General features: G+C 38.1%; 1 protein-coding gene across 4 annotated transcripts; it reads left to right on the forward strand.

Annotated features, from left to right (window-relative positions):
• Positions 1 to 186: 186 nt before the first annotated feature.
• ctage5 (CTAGE family, member 5) lies at positions 187 to 21,604 on the forward strand. Of its 4 annotated transcripts, XM_041971122.1 has the most exons (28): positions 187 to 419; positions 589 to 722; positions 2,204 to 2,290; positions 2,429 to 2,711; positions 6,682 to 6,918; positions 7,131 to 7,231; positions 9,395 to 9,526; positions 9,756 to 9,777; positions 9,867 to 9,955; positions 10,239 to 10,310; positions 12,587 to 12,697; positions 12,822 to 12,893; positions 13,026 to 13,130; positions 13,366 to 13,488; positions 13,617 to 13,796; positions 14,040 to 14,130; positions 14,320 to 14,387; positions 14,476 to 14,546; positions 14,619 to 14,720; positions 14,831 to 14,927; positions 15,081 to 15,148; positions 16,327 to 16,412; positions 16,870 to 16,983; positions 17,581 to 17,730; positions 19,465 to 19,614; positions 19,692 to 19,744; positions 19,832 to 20,012; positions 20,102 to 21,604. In XM_041971122.1, exons 1-28 carry the CDS (start codon positions 299 to 301, stop codon positions 20,338 to 20,340), a joined length of 3,339 nt encoding a protein of 1,112 aa, XP_041827056.1. In that variant the 5' UTR covers positions 187 to 298; the 3' UTR covers positions 20,341 to 21,604. The 4 variants fall into 4 exon arrangements, with proteins under 4 accessions (XP_041827056.1, XP_041827057.1, XP_041827059.1 ...); XM_041971123.1 differs by lacking the exons at positions 187 to 419; positions 589 to 722; positions 2,204 to 2,290; positions 2,429 to 2,711 and adding an exon at positions 6,157 to 6,542; XM_041971125.1 differs by lacking the exons at positions 187 to 419; positions 589 to 722; positions 2,204 to 2,290; ... (1 more) ...; positions 6,682 to 6,918; positions 7,131 to 7,231 and adding an exon at positions 7,674 to 7,817.
• The last annotated feature ends 155 nt before the right edge of the window (positions 21,605 to 21,759 follow it).

Genomic DNA, 21,759 nt, shown 5'->3' on the forward strand with positions numbered 1-21,759 from the left:
TTTGTTAATTTCACTACGAAATTTAAAATATTAAGTTTTCTTCCTATAGAACGCTTTAGAATAAAATAAAAACCTTTGACCAGGGGCAGATAATGTTTTGTACTACAGGCAGCTTTTGCATGTTAATGATTATCTTCATGCTAGCCGTATATCTTATCTCAGCTACTTCATTTACCATTTAGGTTTCATGACAGCAACAGCACAGAGGCAATGTCCACTTGCCAGCACAACTGTCCAGAGTTATTTCCACCTCATTATGGGAATTTTCTTTTAATATATTCCTGTTAAAACTCCAAAAATGGATTTTTCACGGGGTTATAAATTCCTGTGGATTTTAGGTGCAGCCCTGGTGAGTTTTCCTCAGTTAAATCTGGGACTGTTGTCTGACTTCAAGATCTGTGGAGATTCTGAGTGTGAAAGTAAGTTTGAAATTGTGATCTCCCCATATAATTGTGGTTTTTAATATTATTAAACAGGCTTATTGTCCTATTAAATGTCTGTCATTTTAATTCTAAATCAAAGACCTTCCTATGATAACAATCATCACCTTTTGCCCGTTTCTCTTTGGCCTCGTGTGTATGTGTGTAGGCCTAATGAGCAGAGTGCAAGCCATTAAGGACCACCATAGTAAGGACTGCCTTTTCCTGAGCTTCAAGCGTGGAGAAACCATTTTTGTCTACCACAAACTGACTGGAAAAAGGGAAGACCTCTGGGCAGGCAGTGTATGTCTTGCATCTTCATTGTTCCCCTTGTCTGTCTTTGTGTACACAATGTACATGTTTGCCCATGCAAATTAAAGAGATAAGCCCTAATTATAATACAGACAACATGGGTTCTGAGTACTGAATGATATCTGTGATGATCTTAAGTTGGTTCACCTAGCTTTAATAAGATTGTCACAAGTCTGCTAAACACACAAACCTGCTTAATTATCATGAGTTAATTCATATGTTAGTCTGTGTGTCTTGACTCCAACTTTGTGGGCCAATGATAATGTCCCGAAATCACAGTAAAACCTAAAAGGGATTGCTAAGAACACATTTTACCATAATCATATCAAAAGCTAAATACTTATGTCATATATGGATAAAAATAAATCGCATAATGGTTATTGTGATTGTTTGTCATCATTTTAAAACACTGAATAAGCACAAACTAACAACAATAACAATAATATATATGTATATTTTTTAAAGTTTCTCATGTCCACCAATTCTCCTCAGTCAAATTCCCTCCATCCGCCAAACTTTACAGAATTGTATGTTTAAGAAAACCAATAAGATGTCCCCATATTTTTTTTAAAGACCTCTTGTTTTCCTTTAATACCTTTAATATAAAAAGTTATGTTTTCTAAAGCTACACAGACAGTTTCTTTAACCATATACCAATATTTGTTCTGTATATATTTTTATATGAAAGTGCAATCATCTGTTTTGTTATATAAGATTCTTTTCTTTTTACCTTAAATTATACTCATTCACCTAGTTTTTATCTGGAGAAAACTCTGATAAATGTGAATGTGTTATCTTTGCTGTCAGATGTAAGCTTTGGAGTGTTGCAATTGATGCTATTACAAAAACAGTAATCGATAAATAATTTGGCACATTTTACTGTATTTGTTGATGTAAGATAACCTAAAACTTTTAAAATGCATCACAAAAACTAGATTATAGACGTTTTTCACCTCTACATGTCATGTGCACCGAGACTGATGCAGTATTAAAAGCACTGACAGGTAATAACAAGTTATTAATACCGCCAAACACCTAAAACCTGCAGAACAGTGGCCCAAGAAGTCCTGAGCTGGTGATCCCAGACCTTGAGCATCAAATGATTTAGCATTTTTAAAAGTTTTATTACTGGTCAGAAGTCTGTCATGCAAAAAGCATGAATGAGGGAAAGACCCTGTATTGTTGTACAAAGCATAATTTATATACATGGATAAAGAGACTTGTGTCCTCTGACCCATTTTAAAGGACAGAATTTGAGAACAGCTCTGATAAAGGATGTCTATCTTTCACAGTGTCATCAAAGCACAAATACTCTTGGGTGACAGTGCAAAAACATAGTGTGCCAATTCAAGGACAGAGCACAGGGAAATCAGATATTCTCATAACACTTTATTTTAACCACATGTTAACTACATTTTAATTTGTATTATGATATTTTTTCTCTTTTTTGTGCTATTTTAATTTGATTTCAGATTGAAAAACAGTTTGGCTATTTTCCAAAGGATGCAGTGCAAGAAGAGCAGGTCTATGCAACTACAGAGAAAGTAGTGGAGACACAGGTAATTATTAGTAACTGATCACCTGTGTTCACACGGTGAATATGAAGAAGTGGTCAGTTGCATTTATGGAGCATTTACTCTCTATATATGTGTCCCTTGCTTTGTTATCTAAGAGTTAATCTCCTTTTTTCCCTGCAGAAATCAGATTTCTTCTGCTTGGATGAGTCGGGGTATCCTATAGACTCGGCTCATCTGGACTTTGATGATGACAGTGATGTTAAAATCCAAATCCAGGAGTCAGAAACCAGTCAAATGACGGCAAGCGCTCACGTCATAGATACTAATGAGCCTGTGATATCTGCGGATGGCTCCAAGGAATTCTTGATAACAGCAGAGAAAGCAGATGAAAACAAAGATGCTGATGACACAAATGGATCTCAAGAGGAAGCACATGGGACTCCAGCAGCTCTGAATGAACAAGGTGGGTCTCCCTCCTCCTCCTGGCTGGGTTCTTCGCCTTTAGGATGGTTAGGTCTGACCAAAGAGGAGCAGCCTGGCCATTTTGCAGAAGGAGAGAGGGAAGACGAAAGGATAGAGACCAAGTCCGAAACATCGCTCACTTCCTCTGTGACAGGATGGCTTGGCTTTGCAGAAAAGGAAAAATCAGAAACTGTCCAAGAAAGTCTTAAAATTAAAGAAACAGCTGATTCATTTGCCTCAACGATGACAGGGTGGCTTGGATTCGGAGTTGAGAAAGAAGTTTATCCACCAAACAATGAGAGACATGAAGGAGAAACAGATGAAGAAAAAGAGCCCACAGAGAAATTTAGGAGTAGGAGGATGTCTTTGGATCTGGAAGGCAGCCAATTACATGAAGAAGAAAACAACGAGATGGGAACATTGGGCTGGTTGGGGAATGGACTGTCAAGCAGGCTGGGGTTTGGCCTGACCAATCAGGATCCAGAAAATGAACCAAGTGGAGGAGAACATAAGACAGAAAAGGAACAGCTGGTGTCCAGTTCTTGGATAGATATGGGGATTGGAAGCATCTTAGGCTTTAGAAAAGATGATATTAAAGCTGAATACAGTAAAGGAAAGGACACAGAAAAGGATGAAACTTTAGAACAACCAGCAGGATTAGCAAATGTAGATGCTAGTCAATCACAGGTTCCAATAACAGATGAGGTAAAGATTGAAACCAGCAATGAAGCAGAGGTGAAAGAACCACTAAAAGACCCAAATGTTCCAGTGACAGCAGCTGTCAGTTATGATAATGAGGTAAATGAGGATACAGAAACTGCAGACAGAATGGAAAGCAGTGTTTTAGATGTTGGAGTTGGACTCAAGGTTGATCATGTAGCCATTTCTGATCACGAAGAGTTTAGGGAAAAACCACAGGCTGTAAGTGGAACGGATCAGAATGTAGACAATGAAGGTGAAGATCATCAGATGCCTAATTCAAGGGATAAAGATAATACCAGGGAGCCAGGTGAGGAAGAAATGAATACTTCAAGTGACAGCCAGGATTTTATAGCACAGTCTGAGTTTAGTTTGGACCTTCACCACAGTTTTGATGAATTAAAGTCAAATTTCACTGGACAATCTGTAGTTATAGACAAGACAGATGGGCATGATCAAACTAGCGGGAGTGTGAATGAGGAAGTGGTCAAAATCTGGGTTGGTAACTTGGTAGAATCCAGTGATATGTCAGTAAAAACTGGTAACGATCATAAAGAAGAGGAAAGTAATGAAGAGACAGACTTACCTCCCAGCATAACTTCCCAAACTCAGACTGAGGAATCAGCAGAAGAGAGGAAAGTCTGTCCAGGTACAGAGGAAACCAGTGCACAGAGTCAGTTTTACTTATCATCAGTTGAGGAAAATAATGAACCTATCCCAACTGAGAATAGTTTCACTCCACCCATAGCTGAACCAAATGATGACAACTCAAATACACCAATTATAAGTGATACAAATGCAGAAACAGAAACCCTTCATAGTGAGTTAGGAAAGGTGGTAGAAACACAATTAATGGAGGGAAGCTCTCAGGAATTTATTAGAAGTATTGAAAACCTGACTGAAAATACTGCAGAGGAGTACAGAGAAACAATCTCCTCAAGTAAAAACACACTAAACATAAGTCATGTTGATGTGTCTTCACATATGGAATACAATGAACAAGGTGTTAGTGAAGCAGAAAATCAGAAGGAAACAGTGAAAGATGAACATGAAGAAACAGAAACACAAGGGTCTGAGGAAGAAAGTTTGAGTGAAAGTGACCTGGAATCAACTCAAACAGAAAGTGGGAAAGTAGAGGATTTAATGTTAGAGGATGAGAATGAAACAAGTAAGGAGAAGAAAAATGAGAAAGTAGACGATTTAAAGGACGAAGACAAGCATAAAGAGGTAAAAGAAGAAGTAAAGGGCAAGGTACAGCAGGATGAAATGGGGGTGATAACAGAAAAGGTGAAGCAAGTGGAGAACTGGGAATTAGAGAAGGAGCAGAATTCAGAAGATTCAAAGGAGGAAGAAATACAAGATTTAAAGGGTAAGGAGGATGAGGAGGGAGTGATTGAATTAAAGGAAGAAGAGGAGGTAAATGAGGTAAAAGAAGAACGACAGCAGGAGGTTGAAAATCAGGCAGAGGAGACGCTAGAGCAAGAAAAGCAGGCCAGAGTGGATGGGTCAGAAGACTTTGAGGAGGCGACTGAAATAGAGATGAAGAAGGAAGGTAAACAGGTGCAGGTGGAAAAGATTCAGAGTGACATCAGTGAATCAGGATTGGAGAGCAACGAGAATGTACTACCACATGATTACAGCATTAGATCATTCACTGGAACAGCCACACACACTGAAAGCCCACAGGTGGAAGAAGAGAAGGGAGATGAGACCAAAGAAGAGCAAGTGGTGGAAGAAGAAAAGGTTGTAGATAAGCAGCAGGATAAGCATGCTGAGGATTACACAGACTCTGATGAAAAAACATCAAATGTTGCCATCAAAAGGAATGATGACCCTGGAGAGCAAATGAGGGAAACTGATAGTAAAACAGTTGGAAGTGAATCCCACAGCAATGAAGGAGATTTTTCAGTTTCACCTTATGACCCTGATGAGACTAGCTTAGGATCATCATTCAATGAAACAGCCACACAGACAAAAAGCCCACAGACGGAGGAAGAAAGGGGAAAAGAGAAAAAGACTAAAGAAGAGGATGTAGAAGATAAAATGGAGGGGCAGGAGATTGTAGATAAGCAACAGATGATGCATGCTGAGGATGACAGCCTTAAATGTTTGAACGAACATTGTGGTCAAGATGGCGAAGAGAGGGCATTGACAGAAGGAGATGGAGGAGGGACAGATAAAAGATCAGATTCAGCAGGTGAAGGAACAACATGGAGAGGAGAGAAAATGGATCATGCAGACCAGACAGGAGAAAGGCAAATCTTAGACTCTGATGATCCAGCATCAAGTGATACTCTTAACACAAACAATGATTCTGAAATGCAAAGTAGAAAAACTGATGGTGAAACAGTTGGAAGCGAGTCCCACATCGATGGAGGAGAACTTTCAGTTCTACCTTCTGACCCTGTTTTAAGTCATGCTGTGACATCTAAGCAAACTGCCCCACATTTGTCTGAAGTTCTTACTGAGTCTACACATCTACCTGGAACATCCGGGGCTGAAGGTGGAGGAGCTTTTAGTGTTTTCAAAAATGCTTTTGGCTTTTTCGGCCAAACACCCATCACAGAATCTAAGGAGTCAACGCAATCAGCTCAGAGTCTCGACACTGATTCAGGTGAAACATCACAGCTGATTCCTGAACAAGAACTGGATTCAACCACTGATTCACACCAGGATGAAGAAGTGTACACAGCGTCTCCCACGGAGCAACCACAGCCTCATCCCCCCTCTGCTGAAAACATACCTCATACTGAACCTACATTCATACCAGCACACCTCCAAACAAATACTATCACCAAACATTATAAAAACCTTCTCACCATCATGAGTGTGGATGAGACAGCTGTTTTGCTGGAATTTTTGGGAAGACACAAGCTGCAGTTTTTAGATTACATTTTGGCTAGTTCAGATGCCATGATTGAAAACCGTGATGATGATCAGTCTATAATGTCAGATATAGAAGCACTTCTGCATCACCACAGAGATACACTGATCGCTCCCAGACTGACTGATGCACCGCAGGAGGACAAAAAAAAGACCAGAACGCTAATTGCACTTCAGAAGTTGGAAAAGTTATTGAAAACAGTGAAAGAGACTTTCAACACAGGAATATCAGATGTCAGTAATCATCAAGGTATTTTTAGTCTCTCTTGCCTTAACCATCATGGCCTATATTAATCATACTTTGATCTAACATAGTGTGCCAGTTCAGGATCTTTTTTTTTTCCTATTGTTACTCAAAATGTATGTATGCGTTTTCTTGTCCAATGCAGCTCAGCCCAGCTGTACCAGCTCGTCGTGCATAATGCAAGACAAATCTAAGGACGATTCAGCTGTAACCAAGGATAACAACATCCACAGACATGAGCACATGACAGGGGAGAAGGCTCAAGTGGGTGGCACAGTTAAAGAAAGAGATTCTGTGGATGAAGAAAGAAGAAATAAGGGAAGTGAAAAAGACGGAGCATCCTTTCCTCACATTCAGCCAGGATCACTACAGCCACAGGAAGGTATGGATTACCAGAGTGTTTGATAATCAGTCACAATATAAATATGCAACACACAACTTCACAACCTGGATAGCATGGCAAAGACATCATTTAACATTTTTTTTACACTTATATCTTACAATATACCAAGATAAAATATTTGAATTTTGTGTGAGTACCATTGTGGCAAAAGTGTAAAGTTTAAGTTTAAGTTTATGTGTGACTAACTCCAGGGGTAATGAAGCAAATTTTGGACTTGACTCATCAGATGGCTGAACACTTCACTATCCACGCTCACACAGTGAAGGGTGTCCTTGTATGGCTTATTGTACAGGTAAGAGCTGAGAGTAGATTTTATAACTCACCAATAGAATGTACATTTTATTTGTCTGGCATATGATGTCTATTTACAGTATGTTAAGTTGTTTGTATGATTCCCCATGGAAATATGTCTTCAACACCACATAAACTTGAGGTTAACTATTCCACATCCTTGGGGCTGGGACAACCAATATGTTAATGTGCTTACAACAAGAAAAAAATGACCAGGCTTCATGTTGTTTTATGGTTCATGTTGAACCAGTTTAAACATGCTTTAAGAAAAAATATTTGATTTACAATTAAAACCTCATGGATGCTACTGTTTGCTGGACTGACCAAAAGCTATGCTCAGCTACTGTGGTGTGTGGTTCTTTAAGACATTGCATTTGTGAAATGTTGATCTGACTCTCCCCTAAGCATTCAGGTTTGCCTTCGTCTCAGTTGACAGGATGGTTTAGCACTGTCGCCATACCTCACATTTCAGTCTACTATACTCTAAGCCAGCTGGCTGTTATTACAGCTGAGAGGCAAAGTGGTTTAGATGTTGTCAGGGGGCAAGTGAATTATAATTTCAGATGGAGGAAAACGAAGCCAGGACGGTGAGTATAAAATTTGGAGACAAGGTGTGAATTTTGCTGTCAGTCTGACTCAAGACGTCACCTGTGTCCTACTTCGACTAGTCTGACGTTAGTCACTTGTTGTAACTCAAAGCCTGTATGGCCGTAAACTGTTTGCGAAATAGTGTATTTTGGAAACATGTTTGTAAATGTATGTGACTTAGCTGGAAGGTCATGGAGATAGTTAAAGAAACCAAACAAACAACAACATAAAACTTTCGATTTAGTGACACCTGTTTCCCCTGGTGTCACTTCTAAAGCTCTCCGATGTGCCAGTGTGGCGTCTTACAATTGGTGACGTTGCGGTCAAGCCATTTACAACAACGGGGGCGTTATAGTATTTTTGTGAACAACTGAGTCCACAAAACAATCTAGTTTTGTCGTTTTTTTTTCTTTCATATGTATATTTTTTGCATTATTATTAAATCTACGTCTGCTTTCGTTCTACGTGCTTGTCACATTAAGGTTACATTTAGTATTAACGGTTCAGTATTTTTTTGTTTCCCTCCTACGTGCCGCAGGACGTGGAGTGTTCCTGAGCGTCAGTGTTGTGAATAGGATGTGAAATTGCCGTTAACCCGGCTGACAGCTCCACTTTCTAGTTGGTTAAAATAAAATAATTATCGAGTTTTAAACTAAATTAAATAATAAGGACATGGCGGAACATACAGCAAGTGATCAGTTGGCCAGCAAAGCGGTGGACTTCCAGACGACGGCACAGGCTTACTACAGTATCGCCGTGGAGAAAGTGAAGGATGTACGTTATGTGGCAGGTTTCGTTAGCATTTCCCCATTAGCAGCTATAGCCGAAATAACCTAAAAGGCTGTCATATGATAGAAAACACGTTGATATTTCAGTCGATGTAACTACATCTTATAGTTTTCCCTGTAGTTTTCGACTACATGTGGGTTGTGGCAGAAATGCTTGTCAAAAGTGTATTTATATTTTATGTTGTATATTTAAACGTGTTTATGACTGTTAGCATAGTTAGCTGCTGATTATCACTAACACCACTCTTTAATTTGAAATTCGGCTGTGCTGATTTTATTATTATAAGGGAAAAAATAAAAGTTGTAGTTAATTTGTGCCACTGTGGTAGCATTTCAGTCTTCAGTTTGTTGTCAAAACAGCTGCTTTTGTAAACAGTAGATACTAGTATTTTAAGAAGGTTAGTGGTAATAATTAGGTGAAACTTTGAGATTCAAGGGGAGAAATGCAATTACGATAGTGTTTTGGGCATTTTGGTAAACGAAAGTTTTTCTACCTGCTGGAGCATCATCTGTTTTAAAACTGTCTCGTGAAATTTCCAGATGTTCTCCCAGGTTAAGTCTAGCTGAATGAATTCCATTTTCAATATTTTGAGCATTTATTTAAAGAAGTTATATATTTATTAAGCGGATGGGTCCATTTCTATTGAACATGTGATAGGTAGGACTAGTTTGCATGAAATTCACAACAGTACTATGCTTAGTCTAATGACAACAGTAGAGTCAGTTAATAGTTCAAAGATGTCCATACAAAGCAGCCACAAAAATGATTATTTTGTTTCTTCATTTAGGTTGTTTCTTCACTACCTGATGATATAAGACCAGGGCCAGACCTGTATGGTGTACCATGGGAACCAGTCATCATTGCTAGTTTGTTGGGGCTGTTGACAGTCATGCTGTTCACCTGTAGATGTTATAGCTCTGTGAGTGCACAACCATGTATTTTCACATCAACATTACAGTGATTATATATATATATATATATATATATATATATATATATATATGTGTGTGTGTGTGTGTGTGTGTGTGTGTGTGTGTGTATATATATATTGGTTAAAATGTCATCATAAAAACACTTGATGGGCCTTTTTTTTAACAATGAGTCACTTCTAGTGCTTTTTAACTGTTTTCTCTTTTTATTCCTCACAGATTAAAAGCAGAATGTATAGAAGTAAGTTTTCATACATGCACTATGTTATCACAGCTTTATGAATAAAAGTGGTAGTATTCTATGAGCTCTGTTTTCTCTTTTTTCCTTAGGTAAAGAGAGGTGGATGGCTGAACAGGTTGCACAGCTGCTGGATGAGAAGTGTAAAGTTCTGGAGACTCTCAGTCAGTGTCAACAAGAGGCAAGTTGTTTTTTTTAGTAAATGCTGAATGAGTTGTAGCTCAAGACATAACTGGTCTCATTATACTAAGCCCTTAAATAGTTGGTCATATTTGTATAGCATGTTTCTAAAGTTTTAAAAGCATGAAAATCATGTTATCTAAAAAGCAACGCTGTTTTTCTACACAAAAGTTACACATAATCCTTAACTTAAATTAGAATATGAATGAAATACATTATTGTTAATGTTGTTATTGTGATTACTGTTTTGTGATAATTCTTTCTTCATTATGTGCCATTTGCAGTATGATGACTTGGAGAGTTCACTGAAGGACAGTGGTGTGCTGGCCCAGACTCAAAAGACAGAACATCTGGAGGTAATGCAGAAAAAACAAAGACTTGAAAAGCTATTTAGAAATGTGTGAAACAATATCACTCTTTTTCTTTGTTTTGAGTTCACAGAGCTGGGTGGTTTTAACATTGAGTTAGTTATTAATTTATCTTAAGGTTGACTTTCCAGTTAAATTGCATCAAACATGTTTATAGGTATTTTCTGGATTTTCGCATAACTGCATGATTTAGTTGTTTATTTTTTCAGCAGACAATGCCAAATGTAGAATTTGTAAAACTGTGAGACAGAAATCTACAGTGCAGCAGGAAAAACCCTCTAAATCATTTGACCAGAACTTGTAGCACCACCCAGTTTACAGACAAGGATTTTGATGATGATGATTCTGTGACTCACTTGTTGAAGCTGTAGTAGTTACAGGTCTAAATGTAAATATTTAAGAGGTGTGCTTTTGGTACAGGGATTAAAGTTTTAGCAGGATTAAAAAGTTGATAATTTGGAGTTTTTCTGGATGCATTGGCACTGCAAATGGGGAGGATGTATATCCAATGTAAACAAGATTAAATGGCAGATTTTAACATCATCATTTTGGAAGATCTGCATGATTTTGCAACTAGTTATGATTGGTGCATTGATAATAATAGTAGCTTTTGGTTTGTGGGTCAGATCAACCCAGTAAAATCACCTGAGAAATGTTTAGGTGGAGAGTGAGCTCCTCAGCTGAGGTCAAGTCTAAAATAGCTGGTCATCCCTGGGTGTGTGTGTTTGCTTCCTGTTTGCTTTTAAAAGAACAGAAAATATTCAATGAATTAAATTAAAATTGATCCAACTCATTTAAGGATTTCTTTGCATTTTTAGGCACTTGGCAGCTACTAATTATTCTGAATATTAAGGAACAAGTAGGACAGTAGCAACACTAAAATCATTTAAACACTGGATATGATGGAGACATATAAATATCCTGCATGTTAGTAATACAGTTGTGTTGAAACCTGCAATGTCTTGGGACTTTGGTCCACCAAATAGGCTACGTTCACACTGCAAGTCTTTATGCTCAAATCTGATTTTTTTTTTTTTTGTTATTGTTCACATTATAATTTCAATGTGACGTTCATCACGCTGAAGTGTGAACGGTATGTGGCCCTGAAGTGACACACATTTGAAGAGGATAACAACGTAGCGTAGTATTATTGGGTGTAATGGCAGCATCACGTCTGTTTATCATTTTGGAAGTACTTTCCCGCTCTGATACAATAAAATTATGCCCAATTAATGAATGAAAGAAGGAGACTGAGATAAAGGAGAGCACAAATATTAACTACGGCTTTTTGTGGAGCAGTTGCTCCTACTTCAGTACAGAGACATGCAGCCGAGTTTGTCCGTGCAGAGTCCTGCACGGGTCCAATTTTAGCAACCTGCGCCCATCCAAACCTGCTAGGATGATTACCAATGCTGACCCGTGGGTATCGTCCAGAGAAATCTGGACCCGACCCGAGAATGTAGGATATAAAATGCGACCTGACACGCACGTTAACACATTGTAATTGTAAACAACCCCCCTTTCCCTCCCTTCATTGCATTACTTTTCTTAATTCATTCCTTTATTTAAAGTGATGGTGTTTTGTTGTTGTTTTCATTTACAATAAAGAAACAGAAAAGACAACAACATAGTAAATATTGTGAAACAGCAGAATTGTGATGTAACTTCTTGGACATCAGATGAAATGCGACATGACCATTGACACTGAGGACTTTTCCACACAGATTGGAAACGTATCTAGAACCGCATATGAAAATGGCCTGGGTCAGATTTTTAAAAAAAAAATCAGATTTGTGCTGTTAAGGCTGTCATTAAAAATCCAATATGAGTCACATATGGGCAAAAAATCTGAGTTGAGCTACAGTAGGAACTGAGCCTATGATCGTGGAGCTATCATAGCATAAGACAAAATATTTTTTATTAATCTTCATGCTGCATTAAGGTAACTGTATGTATTTGCACATTATAATCGAGGAAGTACTACATTTTATGGGACTAAAAGAGCTGGATTTATGTGCCATAGTACTTTTTGATACTTACTCTCTTCAGCATCCATATATACACCCTGATCACCAATTCTGGGGATGTGTGATCAAATTCAGCTACATTATTAAATTCCCAAGTAGGTTTGAATTGCCAAACAAAGCAGATTAGCTGATCCTGGTTCATCCATTCCTGTTATATAGATGTTACCTAACCTGTTTTTTTCTTGTTTTTTTCCTTGTTTTCTTTTTAAAGTTTTCTTATCGTCTTTTCAATTGCAGATTAAAGCAAGACAATTGGAAAAGGCTAAAATAGAACTGGGAAGTGATCTGGAGCAACTTAAAAATCAATTGGACCAGCAGAAAGAACATAGGCAGGAGCAAGAAAGGAGGGTAGGTGTAAACACAACACTGTCAAACACACTGAGAAAATCTAGTTTATTGTGCTGACAAGAACTATAGTGATATAATATTGGTATTAAATACATTTACTTTAAATTCCTGGATCTCCTTCCAGATAGCTGTGCTGGAGGAGAGCATGAAAGCCTTTGAAGAGGAAACAAAAGACCTGCAGTCACAAGAAGAGCAGGTGCAGCCCTTGATTACCTCTTACCTATTGTTCCTCATTTGCAACATTTCTTGCTTGTCCTCTCCTATTTGTTGCTTCTTTTCCCATTTGCTCTGTCCCTTAATTACATTGTTTCTGCTGTTCTGTCTCTAGGCACAAACCACTTTAAAGATATACAGTATGAACAGCGAAAGATTACAGAGAAATCTGGAAACAGCAGGAGAGGAGAACACAGTGCTACAGGAAAGCAATGCTCATGTAAGATGCTGTATACACATATAAATACTGTTTTTGTAGATTTCAGTCATTTTGCTTCTCTATGATTCTCTAGGTTTTTAAACTCCTGATTCTTATGCCATATTCAAAGTATCTAAGTTCATTTGCACCATATTCCTGCACTGCATTGTCACAGTTTGACCCTGCATGTTCTGTATGTATATGCCTTCATTACTTGTACCATTATTTATCTCTCTGTCAATCTCTTTATCTACAGTTGAAGCAGCAGGTGGAGGGATGGGCAGAAAGAGTGAGTGAGTTAGAGGCAGAGATGCAAAGATGTGAGCTTGCCCACACTGGTATGCTGCAGGATGTTGCTAACAAGGATGAACGCATTATGGTATGATTGCTTCTTCCATTAGTTATAATATATTGTACCCAGTTGCTTTAAAACCTGGCCTCGGAGCCAAGTAATGCCTGAAAAACCCAGTTAGTATTCGAAATGTGTAAATATTTGTATGCCTCCAGTTCCTGACGGACCGGCTGCTGAGGATTAAAGCTTGGGATTCAGATATGGAGGATAAGGAAAATGAGGAAGGTGGAGAGAAGGAGGCAACCAATGGGACAACAGAAAAAGAAGGGAGTGGAAAAAGGGACCTAACAGAAGCACATCTCCAGAAAGTCCAGAAACTCATTTATGCTGCTAAGGTATAAAAATACTTGAGTACTAATACACAAATATTAAGTACATCCTAATTTACTCTATTTCACTTGTGGGTCCTTAAGAGAAAATGAGCTATTTTCATTATGACTAGGGTTTAATGATTGTAAATTTAAAAAAAAAGGAAGAAATAATTTTATATTACAGACTATATATTTGACTGATTACAACACCAGCGTACGTTGTTGGTACACTTTAGCCTCTGATATGCTGTCTGTAAATGTTTGTAGCTGAATGCAGACCTCAAATCAGTGGATGAAGATAAAGACAGAGTATTTGCCAAATTGAATGATGAAGTCAGTGCCAAAGAAGACCTACAAGGTAGGTTAACTGTACACTGAAATCTGTTTATATCAAGGTTATAATTCAGAAGTAAGAACCAAAGTGGTCAGGTCAGACAACAGTTCACTTAACTGATGCATTTTTCATCAAATCGCAACTCATAAACAGCAACTGATGGAGAAATTATATGTTTCTGGCTTTGGTGTAATTTTTGTTTTTTTTTTCAAGTGGGCATTAAGGAAATGGAGAAAGAGAAGCTATCACTACAGGCTGACCGTGAGCATTACTCTGATCAGGTAGCCGACCTCAGCTGTTACTGTGATATTTATCTTGATCTTGTGCAATGTTTGTTTTCCTTTGTATGAATCCAGTTACTGTGTTCAGGTTCAACGATTACAACAGAAACTCCAGATTATAACAGAAATGTACCAGGAGAAAGAGCTCAAGCTGCACAGGTACAGACTCACAAATAAAAGCACATGTTAGAATAAGTTGTATAAATAATGATTAACATTTGTTTTTTGTAGAATGCTGACGGAGGAAGAAAAGGAGCGACTCCAGAAAGAAGAGAAGTTGCATAAAGCAGACAAAAACATTGCAATGGCTATGGAAGAACTGAACAACTATAGGTAGCTGCTATTTCTTCAGTATTTTTAGAAATGCATTAAGAGCATGCAATATTCTGAAAGCATTTGTGACTATCTCCTCCACACATATTTTTACTTCTGCTTTATTTCAGGCAACGAGCAGAAGAAATGGAGGAGGAACTGGATAAAACCAGACAGTCTTACCAAACTCAGATATCAGCACATGAGAAGAAGGCTCATAATAACTGGGTTAGTAAAAGCTGACATGGCTGGGGTTTGACCATTGTTGATACCCAAACAGTTGTTTTGGTGTTTGTTTTTGTTTTTTTTGTTACACTGACAGAAGGTTGACCATGTCTGTGTCTTTTAAAATACATCATACTCTGTTTCTGATGTTTCCAGCTGGCAGCCCGAGCAGCGGAGAGAGAATTGTCAGACATCAGAAGATTAAATGGCCAGCTCAGACAGAAGTAAGCATAATGTTAAGAGTTTGCATGAAGGAGGAAAAATAATTACAACACTGTATTTCTTAAGCTTTGTTGCATCTTTTTAGTTTATTATTCACATGCAATATATTATGGGTTTAATGTTGGTGATTGAAAGGCTGCTTGTTTAAATAGTTTTACTGATGGTGCCTGATGGAACTACAGTAATGTGCTAAATTTCTTATCACCCATAGGCAAATTAAGGGGAAAAAATAAGACATTTGAACTGTTAATTTTACTCTGTGGCACAAGTTAAAAGATTTTGTGTATTCAGAGAAGTGTCACAGTGCTTTGAGTTATAGGCAATTGCCACCTAATTGTATGTGCCTGTTGAGCACACAGATAAAACAAAGATCAACAGCCAAATGCACCAATGAACAGGTGCATCCAGGGAAAAGGAGCCACCCATTTGGCACACCTCTAAGCAAAAGACAAAATTAATGCTGAAGCTAAACCAAGGTGCTGTCACAGCCAGATCAAGGCTAAGTTGAAGATTCTGTACAGACAGAAGGAAAATAAAGAAGAAAAAACTGCCACCCTGAGAAAACACTGTAAATAAAGAGTGCACATTGACTTATCTTAGCAAGCTACCACATGCAGCCTGGTCAGATGTGTTTTCCTAACTTGTTTGTACAGTGAGCAGTTCAGAAATTGTAAATCACCTAAAGCTCACCTTCAGTTCACCTGAGAATGGGTGCAAATTTTCCAACTGAGTAGAAAACATTGTTTTCACTAAGGTGCCTAGCCCAGTGTTAGTGATGTGATGCCTGGCCATCTTACAAGATATTTTGTAAAGTTTTTATTAATTCAACAGCCTTGGTTTCAGTCATTTGATTCCAAACTAAAGATCAGAAAGATTTCACATTGTTCACTAAATTATGTCCATGTCGATCATAAAAATGGTAGTCGATAACTATTGTTCATCATTTCACAGTTTGTTACAAAGTAAATAATAACTTAAATATAAATGTTATACAACCTCATGTCTTGCACTATTCTAATTTCTGACATTGAATCCCCATGAACCTTCAACTGTGCAAATCTTTTAATTTGGTGGTTCTATAAATGACTTATTACATATCTAACATTACACAGTACTATAGAGTATATTACATGGTAATAACTAGAAATGTATTTGTCTTAATCTAACTTTATGTTTACAGACTCACAGACACACAATTTAAACTGGACTCCCTTGACAAAGATCCATATGCCTTGAACAGCCTTGCTAGACCTCTGCCTTTCCGAGGTAAACAAACAAACATACAGTAAATTATCAGTTTTTATGTACACATAAATGTGTCCTAAGTTGTCAGATTTTCATCTAAATTCAGTGAACAAATGGAATAATTTTTAAAAACCCTATTTGTATTCTTTTTCTGCAGCTTTGTAATACTTTGTAATAATGACATTAGCAAAGATAATTTATCATGACTATAAATAATTTCTAAATTCAGTTCTAATCTGCTGCCACCAGTAAAGCTTGCTTTAGGTTGCTGCTTAAGGCAGTGGATATTTTTTCATTTTCTTTGGTTCATTAAGTGAAAACAATGACTAATAAATATTAAAACATGGGTTAGCTTAAGCACATTTTGTTGTCTGTGTTTGCAACTTGCTAACAGCCTTTTTTTTAACTGGCTCTGTGCTTAAAATCCTGAAAAATGAAATATGACAGACTTTCTTATCTACTTTTCCTTCATCCTTAGCTGAAAGGTCACCATATGGCCCCTCACCTTTGGGACGGCCCTCTTCTGAAACCAGACCTTTCCTCTCACCTCCTACTTTGACGGATGGGCCACCTGCTAGACTGTCTCCAAGAGGTTAGAAGTCCATGAATATACAGTAGTTATCTACAGATAGACAGCAACCCCTAGAATGATGTTTAAAAAAAACCAAAACAACATTATAATTTTTTCTCATATACTTTTGGGACCCTCACAGAACATCAGTTACATCTATGATCTGCAAACCACTTTCAGTACCAGAAGGCTTTGCTGATTGACATTTGCAACCTTTTCGTTTTGCTGCAAACTTCATACAAACACATGCAACATGTTGGTGATGACAGCTGCCCATAGCATGATGAGCTGTAGATGATACATGTTGTAGCATGTTCTGTTGGCATGTCATATGCAATATAAAATGTTCAGAGGGTATCAAGCAAAATATGATGCTATATGTTGGAGCTTTTCGGTTCATTCTTAGGGACTTAACATGTTCATACCTTGTTTGTCACTATCCTCTAATCACACTATTCTGGCCTAGATCTCTTTGGGCTCTTGGTTCTTTGACTTATTGGCTTTCTTTCCTTTTTTTTTCCCTCTCCACTTCTGCCCGGTCTATCACTTGAACATCGTCAATCTTCTCGTCCTTTTTCCTTTGGACCATCTTATTTTCGTTGCTCCTTTCCTCCCTAGTGTTTCGTGGTCCAGGGGAACCCCCAAGTGGCCAAGGAGAAATGGAGCGCAGCGGAGGTCCCCATTCAGACAGTGGTTCAATCTCTCCTACATGGGAGAGAGATCGTAGGGGTCCCCCACCGGGACCCCCTGGGCCTGCAGGACCCCCAGGTGTGTGTAAAATTCAGGGGGAAAAAAGAATTCTAGAATTATACTATTGTCTTAAATGATAAAAGCTGAATTCAGTTTTACCACAAACTGAACAGGTAAGTCCACAAGAGTTTGAAACAGATTTTTCCTTTGTGTAAAAACAACAGTTTTACAGAACTCCCTTTACTTGAGGCAGGTTTATTTGTATAGCACATTTAATTTACAAGACCATTCAAAATTTACACAAAACAAAAACATTAAAGCAAGGTGCAGAAAAAATACAAGTGTATTAGAAAAACAAAGATTAAAAAAGATAAAATTGATTACCTAAAAACAGAAAAAAAAGCTCAGATGAAGTAAACTGCATGCTCCCATCACCAGAACTGACCTCTGTTTGCAGGGATGATAACAAACAGCTCTCTTCTGGGTGATCCATTCCATATCAAAGAAAGAATCAGCCTTCAGACTGAACCAAAGAACATTTATTTCTATCAGTCTTCAGACTGAAGTGAAGATGTTTGCATGTGTCACAGTTGCATCATTAACCATTCATTAAGTAAGCCACTGTTGCTCGTTGTGCATGTGCACCTTGATTGTGTTGAGTTCCGTTGTTCTCTGGTGGTCTGATCTTTTTTATAGGGGCATTGGGTTAAAGCCCTAAATGCACATTTGTAACTTTTAACAGCAACTCTGTTTGCTGTTCCAGGACAATTAGTATTGGGCCATACATGGACTTAAACAACCCTAAATAAAAGAATTTAGAGAGATGAGGGCATGCAGCTGTTGATACAGTTAAAAAATAGAAGCACTCAGAGTGCAGACCTCCGCCAAGCCATTTTAATTTTTTTTGTTGATGATTGTGGGCATATTGTTTTTTTTTAGTTAGAAGCTCTAATGGGAAAATTATCCCTATCTCCCCATATCAAAGAATCATTAAAAAAAAAAAAAAAATCCTGGATCCAGGCGATGATCTGGATCAAGCTCAAAATCTGAAATTTCTGAAAATTTAATCAAAATCTGTCCATAACCTTTTGTAGTTATATTGTTAACAGAACTGTGGTTAAATATGAGTATGTGCAAAATCCTGTTTATCTTATGACATCTTTTAAATAGAAATCCAACCAAATAAAAAATAAACTAGCTGGAGAATCAGCAACATTGTGGAAAAGACATGTAAAGTGATGTAACATTGTGTCTCGGTGGTAGAAAAGTATAGAAAAAAAGGAAAATGATGGCCCTAAATTTTACCAGATCTGAATTAGCCTTAGCATTTCACCAGCACCAGGCTCTGTTAAAGGGCATCTGAAAACACAGTTTGCACATTTTATTTTGTATCTACATTTCCATCTAAAATAGCAGTGTCTTGCTTCACTCATTTATTATTTTAATTTCTTGTCTACCAAACTTAAAAGCAAGGCAAATTTTTTTGTTTGGCACATTTCATTTACAAGATTCAAAATGCTTTACACAAAACAAAAACATTACAGCAAGGTGCAGAAAATAAATACAAGTGTATTAGAAAAACAAAGATTAAAAAAGATTAAATTGATTACATAAAAACAGAAAGGAAAAAAAGCTCAAATGATTTCAGCGTAAAAGAACCAGAACTTACTTTAGTAAGTCAAACTTTACAGTGAGTCCTAAATGTCCCACTTTTAATTACAGCAACCTCCAAAAATATTACCATCACACCACAGATTAGAACTTTGTTGGGCTTATGGAATATATGGAATATCTTTTTATGTACTCCTTCAGGCTATATGTTTCCGGAACCAGGGGGCCCCATGTTTGGGAGACCTCCACCAGGACCTCTGTGTCCTTTGCCTCCTCCTGGCTCACTCCCACCAGGTCCTCTCCATCCAAGAGGTCTCCCTCCAGGAGTTCCTCACCCAGTGGAGATGGCAGGTAATTCTCAACTCATTTATTGAAATGAAAAAACTGCATGTATCCCTTATTGAAACATGAAATGTTTGTCTTTGCAGATGGCTCATTCAGAGATAACAGCTTTGGACCTGGTGATCAGGAGCCCAGAGTGGTAAGTGTCTCCTGGTGTGATTACTGCGTGTGTAGATATGGATTCTAGTCCAGCCTGTTTTATTAGATTTTATCTGTCTGTCACTAGTCCGGTCCTGGTGACCAGAGGACTTCCCCTGAGTCAGATCCAAGGATGGGTGCCCCACCTCCTCCTGGCCCCCCAAGGGGCCCCATAGATGGTCCCTTTCCTCGCAGATCCCCTTATGGACCCCCACCCCCTCCAGATTTCTACCCTCCTAGGGGGCCGGGAGGTCCTCCCATGATGCCCAGTAAGATGTTGCAGTCATCTTTGGAGGTTATATAATATCTCCAGATAGCAGCAGTGTAAACTGAACTCCTCTCTTTTCTTTCCCTCCAGTGTGGGCTCCACCTCCTCCAGGAATGATATTCCCTCCTCGCTTCCCTCCCGGTGGACCTCCTCTTCCTCCTGCACATCATCATAACATGACTTCCTACGGTCCCCCCATGGGGCTTCCTCCTCATGATGGTCTCCCACCCCCTTCTATGGGCCCACCCCCTCCTCAGCAGTCCCTCCCTTCACAACCACATAGTCAGTCGCCAGGGCAAAATATACCCTCGCCTGAAGACGCCATATGAGCCTGACAGAGTATCGACATGAGCTGTGAGATGACACATTTCTGATTTAAAATTGCACTCAGTGGTAGGTGAAGGTGGATAATTTCCCCCTTTAACATCTATTTATACACCAGGAGGGTGTATTTAATGTAAGGTGTTAGTGGGGAAATATCAGTCTCCATTAGGTGGTTTTATTGCTTTTTATCTGCCTCTGCTCAATTCCTTCTAATCACGTCCTTTTTTCCTTATTTCTGTCTTTCTCATTTTAATTCCCCCTCTCTTTGCCCCATCACCATCTAGCATAGGTTGTTTATCTTGGCGACAGCAGTTAGGCTCTTGCTTAGTTGCAACCTAAACTGTACATGTGTATGTGAGAACACTGCATCATGAGCCAGAAACAGCTTGTTTGGTAGACTAAGGCAGAAAGCTTGTTCTAATTTGGTCTTTATAGAGGGACAAGATGTCAGGAGTATGACCACATATGTCAGAATTTCAGCCTGGTAGACAAATGTCACCTGTGACAGGGTATGAAGGCAGAAATATATATTTAAGCTTCAAATAGGCCGTTTTGTTGTGTAATAATCTTAAAAATTTTGTCATTTAGCATTTGTAGCATTGTTTACATTGATTTGACACTTTAATCAGATCGCAGGTGTCGTTTTAACCTTGACTGAATGGAGTTGATCTTAAACTGAATATTCCTGAGGTCAGATGAGGGGGGAGGGGTTCTTAAAATCTTATCAAAAAACTTTTTCTGACTTCTTTTTGAGATTCAGCAGACTTGCCTTCATCAGCAAAGTTAATCCTTCAAACCAAGAGCAGCAATGAAACTGTGCTTCTAAGCCTGTTACAGTGACTTACATGCAGCCATGGCTTGAAAACAGTGGCTCATAATAGCTGCTTGTGTTCTCTGACAGTGAGCTGTGACTTGGTCTGGCGGTCACGGAGTGGTGAATTAAATGGACTCACTGGAAGAGTGGCTTCCTTCAGAGCCCAAGAAATGAGATCTTTGTGAATTTTGTAAAAAGGTAATTATTGATAGATGAATAAAGACTCAATGTCTCCATAGTACACTGATGTAATAATGTAAAGTGTTTTGTGCAGAGTTGCATTTCAAAAACTCATCAGTGGAGAAAGAAAACATTGACTTGCAATTATAATAAAATACTGTGTATATGACAAACAATGGAAATGTTTTAAATATTTTACATGTGTAAAAATATTGAAAATTATTTTAAAGCATACTTTCATTCATTGTAATCTTGAATATACATCATTGTTCCTATATGATGTCAGACGTGTGATGTTCTATTTAAAACTTTTAATGTTGATAATAGAACCCCATTTCATTCAAATCTGTGCACTGTAAACCTAATCAGCACTTAATTGCCATCTTTGGACCCTTAAACTGCATTAAAACAGAAGTAATTCTGTTGTAGA

Source organism: Melanotaenia boesemani, chromosome 20 (assembly GCF_017639745.1).
Source record: "Melanotaenia boesemani isolate fMelBoe1 chromosome 20, fMelBoe1.pri, whole genome shotgun sequence".
Lineage (NCBI taxonomy): Eukaryota > Metazoa > Chordata > Actinopteri > Atheriniformes > Melanotaeniidae > Melanotaenia > Melanotaenia boesemani.

Excerpts from the sequence above, each read along its gene's own strand:
- ctage5 (XM_041971122.1), top strand. The coding sequence starts at position 299 with ATGGATTTTTCACGGGGTTATAAATTCCTGTGGATTTTAGGTGCAGCC. Across the intron at positions 9,778-9,866 it reads TAAAAGCAGAATGTATAGAA|GTAAAGAGAGGTGGATGGCT; the intron begins GTAAGTTTTCAT and ends TTTTTTCCTTAG. Across the intron at positions 13,489-13,616 it reads ACAAGGATGAACGCATTATG|TTCCTGACGGACCGGCTGCT; the intron begins GTATGATTGCTT and ends GTATGCCTCCAG.